The following is a 15,020-nucleotide window of genomic DNA, read 5'->3' as shown; positions in this document are numbered from 1 at the left end:
ACATAGCTCATTTCTATTTCTGGCAAATATGCTATACATTTGTATGAATCATAAGCATCTTAAACTATACAGATATCACATGAAAGGCTTACAAGAAGAAAGACTGTATTAAGAGAGGACACTGGTTATTCTAGGAGAGGCGTGAAAAAGAAAAAGGACTAAAAAATCCATTTAAACAAAGACTCCATTGAATTGGGTGAATGATCTCCAAATGTACCACAGAAGTCAATGATCCCAGACTTCTCTCTGGAGCTCCCGCCTACCCCCACTGCTGTGTCCAAATCCGCCCTGCACACAGATGTCAAATTCTGTCTCGAAACCATCTCTTTCCCATTATGTCAGCCTTTTGCTGAACACCCTTCAGTGATTCTCCACAGGATAAAGTCCACATTCCTGACCTCACTTTTACGACCCTCCATAATCTGAAACTGACCTCTCCCTTTATCCCATTCCAAGCTGGTCTCCTCATGGCCCTCAAACACTGTGGCGGTCTAGTTTCTTTTCAGCTGTTTTCAATCTGACCAAGTTCTACAAAGTTTTATTCCTTACTTAAAACAATGAGTTCCCAAACTCCCAAGTCACATGTCTTCATTCTGACCTACAACAAACTCTTGTTTCTGGCAAAGTTAGAATACTTGCTTGTCACTGAATTTTTAACCTTTCAATATGTGTGTCTGTGTATCCTTTGTTTCTTCAAGAATTTAGCACAATGTGGGGGCACCTGGGTGGCTCAGTTAAGCGTCTGACTCTTGATCTCAGTTCAGGTCATGATCTCAAGGTTTAGTTTGTGAGCTCCAGCCCTGAGTCACTGACAGCACAGAGCCTACTTGGGATTCTCTCTGTTCCCTCTCCCTGCCACTCCCCTCCCCCCACTCACACACAAGCACCCTCTCTCTCACTCAAAACAAACTTAAACAAAATGGAATTTAGCACAATGCTACAGGTGTTCAAACATATTCCCTAAATTGAACTGAATTCAACTACAGGATGATAAACTCAAGGACAAGGGCCTTGGACTTATTACCTCTTCGAATCTCAATCCCAATATTTAATGAATCATAGATGTTAAATATTTGCTGATTGCCACCATCACTGAACCCAGCAGTAAGCCTTCAAGTCCCACAGAGCCACCTCCAACTTCTTTAAATATTTATGGAATATTCAAACATCAAGACATCAGAACTACATAAATCCAACAAGTATCTAATGCACCCAGGAGACATCATACAGGGCAATGAAAAACAGCAATCACTTAAACTCAATTCTGAAAATGCACCAAATGCTATTTTTGCACAACAAAGTGTAAAACATCCGAAAATTTAATCAGTCTGACCTAGTTGATTGTTATTCTTTCTGCAGCAACTCCCTCCACCTCATGTCCTCCCTTCACTTCTTGGCTCTCAGATGTTATACAGAAAGGCTCAACTGGTTAGGCAAACAGCTGACCTACACTGCAATTTCCAAACACTGCAGGACCTTACCAATGCCTCGAAGAAGTAGGACAAAAGAAACTGAACACAAAAGAATTAAGTGACCTGAGCAGCTGTCATGTAGCCAGGCCCTCACAGTAAAGGTGAATTAAACTCAGGTGCCCTGACTTAAGTCCTATTGGTGCTTGTAGTCTTTGATGGGAACTAGAATTAAAATTTAAGGAGTGGGCTGGGCAAACACAGGGTCTTCCTAACTTGCCTAAAGCAAGTGAGCTAAAGCTGTAGGGTTTTTTTTTGCTGTCTTCTGGGAAAGAATTTAAGTTAATCAGGGGCACCTGGGTGGCTCAGTTGGTTAAGTGGCCAACTTCAGCTCAGGTCATGATCTTGTGGTACGTGATTTCGAGCCCCACATCGGGCTCTGTGCTGACAGCTCGGAGCCTGGAGCCTGCAGCCTGCTTCATCGGATTCTGTGTCTCCCTCTCTCTGACCCTCCCCTGCTCCTACCTACCCAGTGTGTGTCTCTCTCTCCCAAAAGTAAACATTTAAAAAAAAAAAAAAAGAATTTAAGTTAATCAAACACAATGAGGAAAAAAATATACTTTCTGGGGGCTCTTACGATTATAAATTATGTTTCTTATGGTAAAGTACAAGAATCAAAAGGAGTAAGACCAATTCACAGAAAGTCTACATTCTGGGGAGGAAGGCTGACAGCTGGCCCCCCAGATGTACCAGCTGCTGCTGGGACACCAGGCATGTGTCCTGTTGGCAGAAGAGGGAACATGCAGTCACATAAATAGCTTTCTACCAGTGGCCAAACTGGCTTTGCCATCTGCCTCTCCCCATACCAAAGCCTCCCCCCTCATCTTCCTAGCTCCAGAGGGAGCTGCTAAGGCCAGTAAGAGAGGAGAATGTACACTCCCCTGGCCACTGACCCAAGCCACAGAAAGGAGTCCTCTCCCTCACGTTCATTCACACATACACGTACACCCTGCCCTCTCCTCCCTCCTTCCTACATACTTACAGACTCTCCCTACTTCCCACCCAACACACATACCTAATCCCAAGGCACTGGACAAAAATCATCCAAATAAGCCCACACATCCCAAAGTGATGCCCAAGCTTCATTTTGCAACACGAACAAGGTCAGAGAACCAAAAGGAACCCTGGACATCATCCAAAGAAGTTGACTGACCTGCTCCCAAAATTACAGGGGTGGCTCACTAAATTCTTCCTATTAAAACTTAGTTCAACTCATTCGTTAAATGAATATTTACTGTTCCAGGCACTGTGCTGGGTTCTTGAGACAGTTTGTTCAGTAGGTTTTAATCTTAATGCAAAATTGGGGGGGGGGGGGGTAGGGAAGAGGGTGATACAGGGTATTTTTCCCCAGAGTTGATATCTACAAACAAGTGTACAAGTGACTAATTCCCAAAACTGGGAATTACCGAATTGAGAAACTAGAGAAAAGATAAAGACCCCAGCAACACAGACTTGTAGAAGCTGGATACTGCTCTGTCCCCTGCCTGCTATCTTAAGAGGGCACTCAGCAGCATCCTCAGAAGGTCTATGGGCTACAGGTGTGGTCAGGCCACCCAGCTCCTCACTGGAGCTAATGCCGCCCCATATCCAACAGCATCACCAACTCGGTGTTTCAGCATGAATTTTAGCCTTTCTCCCTCCTAAAAAGAATCTCCTCGGATAATAGATATACCTACAGAGATCTATTTCTCCAGTGGCCATTTCGTAGTTTAAAAAAAAAAAAACAAAACAAAAAACACACAGAGAAGAACCAGGGAGGTTGGCATGAAGCCTGACCAGGGTGAAATTCCCTATTTGCAGGCACTGCTGGTTCCAGCCAAAGGGTAGGCTGTCTGCTCCCCCTTACAAGCCGCAATCTTTGAACCCTCGCCGGCGCAGGAGGTCAAGAATGTGCGGAAAGCAGCACAAGGCCAGGTGGACTTTCTGGTTTGGCACAGGGAAGGACTCGGGACGAGATGGTCCGAAACGATCAGAAAATACCACGGTAAGAGTGTCGTTTCAGGGACTTTTGAAAAATTCAACACCCAGCAGGTTTTCAAAGAATCCCCAGAAAGTCCTCTGGAGAGGTCACGAGACAAGGCGAGTGAAACCGATGTTTCTGTTTCAGGAAAGACCGGGCAGCTTTTAGGGTGCAATCCAACCTGACCTCGGGCGGGCCGGGCAGGGAACGCAGGCACCAAGGGGTGCCGGGCTGCCGGCGGCGCGCTCCCACGCACGGCTCCCGGCTCTGGCCGCTGCCGAGGGCGAGGGGCGGGAAAGGGGACTCGCCGCCGGCTGCCTGCGGAGCCGGGCAGGAGGGAGCCCGGGGCCTCCCGGCTCCACCGGCGGCTGAGCTGGGGCGCGCGACTGCCCTTCGCGCTCCCGCAGAGGCTCCTGCCCGCCGCACCGCAGCTCGCCCGCGCCCAGGTCGCCGCTTACTTTTGGTCGCTGCGATGAGGTTCTTCCCGTCCTTGATGAGCTCCTTTATGAACTTGTTGGTCCTCTCCAGCTCCGCTTCGTGGGCGCGGATCCTCTCCCTGAACCACGGGCTGTCGAGGTAGCAGTCGCTGAACTCCAGGGGCTGCAGCCCCATGACTGCTGCGGTCCGCCACCCGCCCGCAGCGCCCTGCGGAGATCCGCGTCGGGCTTCGGGGCAGAGGCCAGGAAGTCCCGGAGAGGCGCGCGGCGAGCGCGGCGCGGACGTGTCCCTCGGAGCGGAGCCTGGCGGCCGAAGCGAGCGAGAACCGCGGCGCCCCAATCCCGGCAGCCCCCGCCGTTGCCCGGGCGCCCGCGGCCCCGCCCCGCCCCGCAGACCCTCCCCGAGGCGCCAGCCGCCCCGCCCCGCCCCGGGCGCCCGCCTCCGCTCGCCCCTTCTTTATCCGCCTTCCTTCTTCCTCCCTCCCTTCCCTTCTCTTCCTTTTTCCCCGGCAGCCTCTTCCTTCTCTTCCCCACGCGCAGTTGCCCCTCCTCTTCCTTCCGAGCCTCCTCCGATCTAGAATTTCGTCCCGCGCTTCTCCTCCACCCCCGGGGCGCGTGCCCATCCCTTTTTTCGGCTCCCCCACTTGGGATGACTTCCCGCGGGCTCCCGGATGCAGAGAACTCGACCTGGGCAAGGAAGGGGAGACTTAGTTGCAGTCTATAATCCCCGCTCTGCCAGCGACTGCACGCAGAGGTCTGGCCTGCTAGGGGAAACGTTGGACTCCTTGATCTCACTTATCCTGGGAGCGACCCTGAGCTGTGAAAGTTTCTCGCACGCAGGGCTCGCTTTTCCTTATTCCCGTTCCCCATCTGCAGTAAAATGCGTGCTGAATCTCCGCTTTAATTGAAAGCTTTACATGAGCAGGAAGAGTTTGGGGGCCGAGAGCTTCTATTACACCCTGCTGCGTATCCACACTGAACCGCTTGGAGGGAGAGAGAGGGGTGGCTAAACCACTGAAAAGTTGTCTCTGTTGTATTCAGCAGATTAAATTTGCTTGGGTAGGTGGAGATGATCTTTATTGTTCTAAAAATAACCGACGAAAACAAATGCCAGGTTTCACGAGGTGCGGGGGTGACGATCAAATGAGAATTTGTGTCAGCACACATGGAAAAGTATTTTGTGTTCTCTGGCAGAACTCGGATGTGTCTCCTAAAAAGCTAAGATATTTTAAGTTCCTGAAATGTATTTCCAAAAGAAATCAATTGTTCATTACAGTAACTTTTTATAATGGCAGCTTACAATTTATTAAGCAATTATTAAGTGCCAGGCACACACCAGGAACTCTGCGCACATTTTTTACAAGCTCACAACACATGTTTACATATATAGGTTTACTAAAGATGTTGCTTTCCACAAAGAAACTTCAAAGCTATTCTCTAAAACTTTCAGACTCAGCTCTAGGTAATTAAGAATCTGTTTGGACAGCATGTTGTAGGAGCCTAACCCTCAGGAAGAAGTTAAATAAGCCTCCTACTCAATGAGCTCTTTTGTTACAAAATAGCACCTCCAGCGTGGGGCTAACCCTCAGAAAAACAGATAAACATTATTACTTTAATGTCCATCCTCCAGAGAGTTCCAAATGTTTTACAAATAATGTTTAGGCATTGAAAGCTTCAGTTCTTACTAAAATCAGCAGGGGGCTGGATTCTTCAGAGAAGAGAATAAAAGAGGCAAATAGACGGGGAAAGAGGCAAGAATAAAAGGGATGTAAACAAACAGTGAGGACCTGGCAAAACAAGACAAATTGACAGGCACTCAATCCTCTAGGCCATGGGGTGCCTGGGTGGCTCCCTTAAGCATCCGAATCTTGATTTCAGCTCAGGTTATGATCTCACAGTTCGTGAGTTTGAGCTGTGGAGCCTGCTTGGGATTCTCTTTCTGCCCCTTCCTGGCTTGCATTCTCTCTCACTCTCAAAACAAATAAAAATAAATATATTTTTTTAAATTCCTCTGGGCAAAACCCTAAACCTATCCTCATAAAGAGGGGCTGCTGATACTCCTCAATGCATTAAACATAAATTTAACGTTTGAGCCAGCAATTGCACTCCCTAGGCATGTACCCAAAAGAAATGAAAGCATGTTTGCACAAATAAATACTTGTTCATAGTAGCATTGTTCATAATAACCAAAAAGTGGAATCAGCACTAATGTCCATCAACTGATGAATGGGTTGATAAACACAATGTGTGTATCCATACAGTGGAATATTAATCTACTAATGGAATATTAATAGAGAAAGATTAAGGACTGATGAATGCTACAACACAATGAACCTTCAAAACATAATGCTAAGTGAAAGAAGCCAGTCACAAAAAGCCACATATATTATTCAACTCATGTGAAATGTCCAGAACAGGGAAGTCCATAAGAGACAGAAAGTAGATTAGTTATTGCCAGAGGTTGGATGGTGGGGTGGGGGTAGAATAAGGGTTTCCTTTGGGGATGATGAAAATAATTTAAACTTAGATTTTGGTAATGATTGTACAACTCTGTAACTCTACTAAAAATCATTAATTGTATAATTTAAATGGGTGAATTTTTTTTGGTATGTGAAATACCTCAACTATAAAGTTTAAAAAGGAGGGTGGGGTGGGGGCTGCTCCAGGAATGCCTCTTCTTCCTTACCACTTTCTACTTCCAGCCACAAAGACTCTGGTTCAATGTGGCCAGATATTTAGATATTTTGGAGCAAAACAATTATACAATTATACAATTGTTTAAAACAATTATACAACATCATGAAAATACTGTTACTTGTGTCTTTACACATACACACACACATACACACACATACACACACACACTCCCCAAAACAATTTAAACAGCAGGTGAATATAAATCTTAATTCAACGTTAAAAAAAATTTTTTTTAAAAAGGGGGCGCCTGGGTGGCTCAGTTGGTTAAGTGTCCGACTTCAGGTCAGGTCATGATCTCATGGTTCATGGGTTCGAGCCCCACGCCAGGCTCTGTGCAGACAGCTCAGAGCCTGGAGCCTGTTTCAGATCCCGTGTCTCCCTCTCTCTCTGCCCCTCTCCCACTCACACACTCTCTCTCTCCCTCAGGAATAAATAAACGTTAAAAAAAAAAGTTTTTTAAATCTTAATTCAATACTAAATAGCTCTACCAATGATCACCAAGAGTGGAAGGCCCTAATTAGTTTTATTCAGTTACACCTTGTACCTGTCCTGGTAGAAATGATCAGTAACTGTGGAATGAATGAGAAGTATGGCCAAGTAAGGGAAACCCTTATGGTACAATGGTACCATTTCTCCTAAAGAAATTTAGGAGCTCCAGGGCACCTGGGTGGCTTAGTCAAGCGTCCGACTTTGGCTCAGGTCATGATCTCGAGGTCTGTGAGTTCAGGCCCCACGTCAGGCTCTGTGCTGACAGCTCAGAGCCTGGAGCTTGCTTCAGATTCTGTGTCTCCCTCTCTCTCTGCTCCTCCCCCGCCTCAAAAATAAAAATAAACATTAAAAAAAAAAGAAATTTAGGAGCTCCTAGTCAGCCTCCCTACTTAGTAGTTGTACCAGCTTGGCAAAGGAAAATCTCTAAATCTCAGGCTTACCATCCATGGCATGGAGACAATGATGCTGCAAGTGCAAGTTGGTTGAGAAAACTTAATAAAATTTTTGTTAATAGTAATTTTTGTTTTTGTAAAGCACCTGCTGAAAGCAAGAATGCTGATGGTCAGGAGGAGGCAGAGATGAAGATTACATTCCACCAGTATGTGAAAAATGGGGGGGGGGGGGGGGCAGGGCAGGGAAACCTGTCCTCCTAAAATCATAGCATTAAACCATGTAAGACAGTATTCAAGGAAAGTGATCACAAAAGCAGATGCTCCAGAGTTCCTAGGCCCCAATTTTGTTCATTAATCAATTCATTCTTCCCACAAATATCTGTGAAGTTTCTATATATATTACGAACCATACTAGGTGTTGGTGGTACAGCAGAATACAAAACAGTGTCTATCCTCACTGTGCTTTTGTTCTCTAGAGGGAAATTGGCATGGTACCAAACAACAGCAACAACACAACAAAACAAAACACAAAACCACACACAAATATATACCTAATTTCAAATTAAAGTGCCATACAGTTAGAGTAAAGGATGTGTGAGAGATTCTAATTGAGAGCCTGATATAAATCAGGAGTAAGGTCAGGAAGACAATGACTTCTGGTCATTTAATCAGTGACCAGAAGAATCAGTAGGAGTTAACCATTAAACAGGGGGCTTTGAGAACAGAGTAGTCCAGGCAGAGAACCAGCCTCTGCTAGCCTCTGGAATGAGAAAGAGTCATACATTCAAGAGACTAAAAGAGGTTAGGCAGCTGAAGCATAGTCGTTGAGAGATACTGGCTCAGGCCAACACAGGTGGTGGAGGATAGGCAGGGGCCACACCACACAGAGCCTCATAGGCCATATGAGGATTTTGGATTGTACCATAATGCTATTGGGAGCCTTTGAAGAGTTTTCAGCATGATGATAATGTGGTCTGGTTTGTGTTTTCTCTATAGCTCCTGTGTGGAGTCCAGAGGGAAGGCTTTTGGAGTTGTCTGGGCAAGAAATGGCATAGCTTCACCCTCTAAGTAACAGTGCAGAAATGAGGAGTGTCAAAGATGGCCCCCAGGCTCCTGTCATGATAGGTTAGATGGGTGGAGATGAACTTTACTGAACATTTCACTGAAAGGAAAACAGGGGATAAGAAGTTGATGTGTTGACTGGGATGGGCAAGATCAATTTCAGCTTCAGACTCATTAAGCTCTAGGTGCCTAGGAGACATACAACTCTGTGTGTCAGGTAAGCATTTTTAGGCTTTGCTCGGTGCCTGGATTAGATAAGGATTTGAAACAATGCAAATTGGTCAGGTTCTAGTCTAGATAAAATAGAGGTTAATACAGATGAAACCTTCCCTTTATGTAGGTTCCTCTACATACCATGTCGTCTTCCCCTGATGAGTAACAAAGTTGCCACCTATAAAGTTCAAATAAGGGTTCTACTCTATTCTTTGGATATGTTTCAGGGTGAGTCAGTTAAAATTAGGTCCAGACACATTATAACAGAAAATCCAAAATAACAGTAGTTTAGACCACAAGGAATTTATTTCTCTCTCATGTAAAAGAAGTCCAGAAGTAAATAGCCTAAGGTGATTCCAGGGTCCCCAGGGAAGCACTGGGTTCCAATCCATTTCACTTCATAATACAAGGTGGCTCCTACAGCTCCCTCTGTGAAGGAAGGGAAAGGATAAGAGTGCCTCCCCCCAAACTGAGTCAGCACTGTTTTCAGCCTTCCTGCAGGTCTTAGACATTTTTGTTTTTTATATCATTAGCCAGAACCTAGTCACATGGCCACACTTCGCAGCAAGAGAAAAATATGGTCTTTTAAAAAAAATGTTTATTTATTTTTGAAGGTGTGGGGTAGGGGCAGAGAGAGAGAGGGAGACGGAGCATCCAAAGGGAGCTCTGTGCTGAAAGCAGAGAGCCTGATGTGGGGCTCAAACTCCCAAGCCATGAGGTTTTTACCTGAGCTGAAGACGGAGGCTTAACCAACTGAGCCACCAGGCACTCCAAAAATGCGTGTTGAAAGAAACTGTATTTTCTTACAAAGAGAAAAAGGACAATAGATTTTGAGCAGGCACCTAGCAGTCTCTGCTGCAGGCTGACACCTATATGAGTGAGGTACATAAATTATTGCTATGGCGAAACATAAATGATATAATGAGAGGAAATATAAGATAAATCCTTGGGTGTCTTCCAAACTGTATTAGGCTGTTTTCTCTCACAAGTGTGGGGGGAGGTGCCAAAATAGTATAAACAAGAAATTATTGGACCATATCACTAAAATCCTCCCTGAAGAGCGGGGACAGGCTTCTGTAGATTTATCACCACTCCAGCTCATTTGTCTGTGATTTTCTCAGCTCTGCCCCATCTGAGTATTGACTTCAGCCCTTTGGAAATTTCCTTTGTGAGAATCAAATGGCTTCACCGTTTCCAGATTTACCTAAAAACAATGCTACTTTCTACACTGGAAAGATGCCCCCCTATCACAACTACTTCAATCTGAGCATCAAGCCTGTTTAGAGGCCTGCCATGCCCTATCTCAGTTAAACCTGGAGGCTTTCCCTCAACTGGTCATTGAGGCAGAGGTGGGAGTAGTGCCAAATAGCTTGGGCCACCCAAGTGGAGCCACTCTTTGTGCTGGGGGTGACCAACGCAGGTGGCCAGCATCTAGTCCATCAGGGGCTGGAATGAAAAAGGCAGAGGGAGGTGAATTCTCTCTCTCTCTCTCTCTCTCTCTCTGAGTTGGGATGTCCATCTTCTCCTACCGTCAGACATTTGTGCTCCTGGGTCTCTCCCCTTCAGACTCGGACTGGGACTTACACCACTGGCTTTCTGGTTCTTCAGCTTGCAAATGCAAGATCATAGGACTTCTTGGGAGTGTATATAGAGACGCTTTGAGCTTAAGGTGGGTTGAGCCACTAAGATTCGAGGATGCTACACAACAGGTTTGTCAACTAGTAATCTGTAAAATATAATGGTGATGGTTGAACAACAATGTGATTATACTTAATCCTGCTAAACTGTATGCTTAAAATAGCTAAAATGGTAGCTTTTATGTTATATGTATTTTACCACAATAAAAATAATACATCTATTTATACCACAGTAAAAACATGTTTTTATACATTCCATTGGTTGGTTCTGTTTCTATGGGAAGCTCTAATACACTCTGTGTCTTCCAGGAGTGCAGTGGGTACATGTATGTGCTGTGGAGAAACTATTATTCATGCCTCCAATGTTTACAAAGCACTCACTATATACCAGGGAGGACCCTAGAACTAGGAAGACAGTAGTGAACAAAACAAGCACTTTTGTGCAAGTGAACACTTTGTGCCTTCATGAATTAATAGTCTCCAGTCAGAGAGAAAGAACATATCGAATAATTACAAATATAAATATTAAATGAAATCACTGATAAGTGCTAGGAAAGAACTGTACATGATGCTATATGTAGTAGGAATATGGCCTTTTCTGAGATGTTAGTGAGGAATTAACAACTGAGCCCAGATCTGAAGGATGAGGAGTTCAATGGGTTCAGGTAACATGGATATGATCTAAAGTGGGGAAAAAACATGCCCAGTGAAAGCTTTGTCAAAGAGCTAGTTCAAGAAACTGAAAAAGGCCATGTGGCTGGAGCACTATGGGAAGGGATACAGTCCTTGAAGAGGGAGCGAGTGCCCATCCATCTGCATCTGCACCAGGCTTAGCTTCTTTCCCCCAGAACATTGAGCGTGGGTTTAGAAACCCCGCCCCCCCCCCAGGCTTTCCTGATTGTTTTTAGAGGATCTTCACCTTTTCCAGCACTTTGAGACATAACTTGGAAGAAATTGGGACCCCAAGAAAATACTAGAACTATTCCACTTACCTAATGTTATTCAGCAAATATTGAGTACCTGGAAAGAGCAAGGCACTGTGGAAACTTCTGCAAAGAATGCCAAGGTGAGACAGTTCCTAATCTCGAGGCATCTACAGTCTGGTGTACTCCAGCCATGGGGAATAAGCGACAGAGGGACAATGATAACACAAAGCACATTGCTGCTTAATCCAGCCAGCCTGGCAGCCTGGCTAAGAAGCAGACATTCCCAGTGAACTGGGGTAGGGAAATGGGGAATGGATGTGACAGGGAAGGAAGGCGGGATTTTCCAATTCTCTCACATTTAAATGAAAATCCTCTGAAGAAATCTAGGACTCTTCTCAAGTTTGGAGTTAGAAGAACCTGGCTCATGAAGATGTGGGTCAAGTGGAGTGCCCTGTCATAGTGAAATGACTCCTTTTCCTGCCCCCAGGTTTGGAGAGACTTCGCATGGAGAAGAGGGGGCTGGGTATATCATATTATATATGCTGACTTATATCAGTAGGCACTCCCCACTGCCCACAGATCCCTAAGGCAAACGCTGCCCTCTTTTCTGTAGTATGTGAATCAATTGACCAAAGCAGAGACCTTGCACTTCATTTTATCCAGATAGCAATATATATAAAAAATGTCAGAAGGAAAGAGGAGAGCTCTAAACAGTATGCTTTTCCCAGCACCACAAATGCCCCTGATATGACCTAGAGAGAGATTTCCACAGGGTGACCTTCAAACGAGCGATTATCCAGTTCTAGATAGGCCAATCTAGAAGGCACTGGAAAGCCAATCTAGAATGATTAGAGGCATACACTCAGAGTTCATTGGCACTTCAGTAAAATAGAAAATGAAAAAAGTTTAAATACTCACTGTTATCTTTTGACCCAATATTTCCAGACCTAATAATTTGCCCTAAATATATATATATATATATATATATATATATATATATATTATTAATTATATATTTATAAATATATGTATATATTTTAATGTATATGCTTAGGGCTATTTATTGCAGGGAGGAAAGAAGGGCAAAAAAGGAAGCAATCTAACAATTGGAAAATAGTAAAATAAATCAGCACATACCAACTCAACATATTCATAAGTACTCAGGCTTTGACACCATTAAAATAATCACTCTTGGGGGTGCCTAGGTGGCTCAGTTGGTTAACGCACCCAACTCTTGATTTTGGCTCAGGTCATGATCTCACAGTTTGTGGGTTCAAGTCCCACATCTGGCTCTGTGCTGATGGTGCAGAGCCTGCTTGGGATTCTCTGTCTCCCTCTCTCTTTACCCTTCTCCCACTTGCACTCTGTCTCTCTCTCTCTCTTTTTCTCCCTCAAATAAACTTTTTTTTTTTTAATATGATCACTTTTTTTGCTGTAGTGGTAGATACTGGGATCTTTGGATGCTGAGCCTTTATTCTCACTTGCCAAAAGCACCCTGACTTTCACCTGAGTAATTATTTTCCCACATAGCACATAGTCTTGGTAAAATTCATGGGCCTAGCTCATACTAGGGAATCCAAAGAGATCCCTGGAGGCTCCTGCTAATCCTTCCTCTTAAGCCTGCCATTGCCAAGGGCAGGGTACATGCCCTAAGCTCAGCCAACCAGACTCTTTTTCCCAGGACTTTGAAGCATAGTAAAAAACTGACAGAAAAAACAAAGTTCATCTGTTCCAGCCACAACTGTCAAGAGACCTGCTGCCTGGCAGTCTACCCAGCTACTCATTCCAAGGCTGGTTTTCAGGTTTCCTTTAGCATCCCACATACTTCAAATGAAATGCCTTTTTGCTTAAGTTGCCAGAATCAGGGTTTTTCCCCTTGCACTCAAAGATTAATTAATACCTAGACTGATTAAATAATACTAGACCCAGTGCCTGCTAGATTGGCCTATCTAGAACTGGATAATTGGCAGTGGACCTTCATGGAAATTGTGGGGCATATTTGGAATTAGTTATTTGGTGAAGATAAAACAAAAAACAGTAACACCCTCCTCCTTTATGTTCTGAGAGAAAATCCAGCAGCCCACGGCACACACTGGACAAACAAGCCATTAGGTTATCAACTTTGATCACTTAGCTCTAAGTCACATGACCTTAAGTCCTCTCTGATGGTTTTATGTGCCAACTTGACTGGGCTAAGGGATGCCCAGAGAGCTGGTTAAACATTATTTCAGAATGTGTTCGTGCGGGTGTTGGAAGAGATTAGTATTTGATTCAGTAGACTGAGTGAATAGATCTACCCTCACCAACATGAGCAGGCATCATCCAATCCAATTCATGGAGAGCCCAATTACAACAAAAAGGCAAAGGAGGGGCAAATTCCCTGTCTCTCTTCTTAATTAATTGAGACATCCATCTTTTCCTGCTCTCAGGCGTTGGACATCAGCCACTGGGGCTTCTGATTCTTGGGGCTTCAAACTCCAGGGCTTACACCAACAGCCCTCACCCTGGTTCTCAGACTGAATTACACACCACCAGTTTTCCTGATTCACCAGCTTGTAGATGACAGACTGGGGGACTTCTCAGTCCCCATAACCACACAAGCCAATTTCTACAATAAATCTCCTCATCTATATCTGTACATATTTTGTACATATTCTGTTGGTTCCGTTCCTCTGTGGAACCCTATTATATCCCCCTTTGACTGTAACTGGCCTGCTTTACACCTTTGGAATCCCCTCCCTTTTACAATTTTCCCCTGAATGTGTCTTTTTTTTTTTTTTTTTTTGCTTTTTTTTTTTGAGAGAAAGCGAGAGAGAGGGGGAGAGAGAGAGAATGCATGTGAGCAGGGGAGGGGCAGAGGGAGAGAGAGAATCTCAAGCAGGCTCCACATAAAGCTCCATGCGGCACTCCATCTCACAACTGTGAGATCATGACCTGAGCTGAAATCAAGAGTCAGACGCTCAACTTACTGAGCCACCCCAGTGCCCCAGATGTGTCATTTTTAAATGGAGTTTTACTATACATAATTGCATTGAAAAGATTTTTAAAAAAACTAAGCCAAGATGGATTCCTGGACCTCTACCCTGTATTTAGTCTCCAGCCATGGTCTCATCTAGTAGTACATGAGACACATAAGCAGTGAACAGAGTTCTTACTTTGACAAGTAGAAAACCTGAAAGGTGACTAAGGATAATGTACCTCTCTTTTACTGACCTTTCCAGAAGCAATGTAACCAACACACTTTCAAGAACCACATAAAGGGCACCTGTGGGTACAATGAAACCCCCCCCCCCCCCCAGGAATATGATCAGGTGGGGACAGTTACTCCTTCCAGTGGCCATAGGAGAAGTGGTTTTACACTGCTACTCTTGCTGGCTATTTGATGTGTCAGTAGAATGGCCCATGCAGTAACCTGCAAGATGAGTGAAGTTGTCTGGCTATCGGAGTCAACATGAAGCATAAACACTTACAGGTTGAGTGTAAGGTATAAAAGAAAATGAGGGTGAGTAGAGCTGCTATCGAACATAGAGTAATCCAAACTCCACACCTACAGTCATTTGTCCTTTATTGTGCTGTACAAATGTATGACTATGTAAGTACTTTACTGATTGGTAACTTTTTTTTTTTTGTACAAAAGAAAACTTTTGGCAGGAATGAGCTGAAAGAAAGAATGCATGTTTAATGAGAAATCAAGTACTGATTTCCCATTTCTTAAAAAAGTTGCTAATGAACTTCTCA

The 15,020-nt window shown here is 44.5% G+C and overlaps 1 protein-coding gene across 2 annotated transcripts in view; it reads right to left on the bottom strand.

The window, feature by feature from the left end:
- ARHGAP10 (Rho GTPase activating protein 10) overlaps positions 1–4,245 on the bottom strand; it is a 321,446-nt gene extending 317,201 nt beyond the window's left edge. The window contains exon 1 of one of the 2 annotated variants that reach the window (XM_060655658.3): positions 3,888–4,245. In XM_060655658.3, coding sequence (XP_060511641.2) covers positions 3,888–4,041 — 154 coding nt within the window. In that variant the 5' untranslated portion in view covers positions 4,042–4,245. The remainder of the gene's footprint in view (positions 1–3,887) is intronic. The other variant, XM_060655661.3, reaches the window with a different exon arrangement.
- Positions 4,246–15,020: the final 10,775 nt, after the last annotated feature.

The sequence above is a fragment of the Panthera onca genome, chromosome B1 (assembly GCF_046562875.1).
Source record: "Panthera onca isolate mPanOnc1 chromosome B1, mPanOnc1 haplotype 2, whole genome shotgun sequence".
Lineage (NCBI taxonomy): Eukaryota > Metazoa > Chordata > Mammalia > Carnivora > Felidae > Panthera > Panthera onca.
The sequence above is the reverse complement of the archived record's forward strand: the minus strand, read 5'-3'. Positions and strand labels throughout refer to the sequence as shown.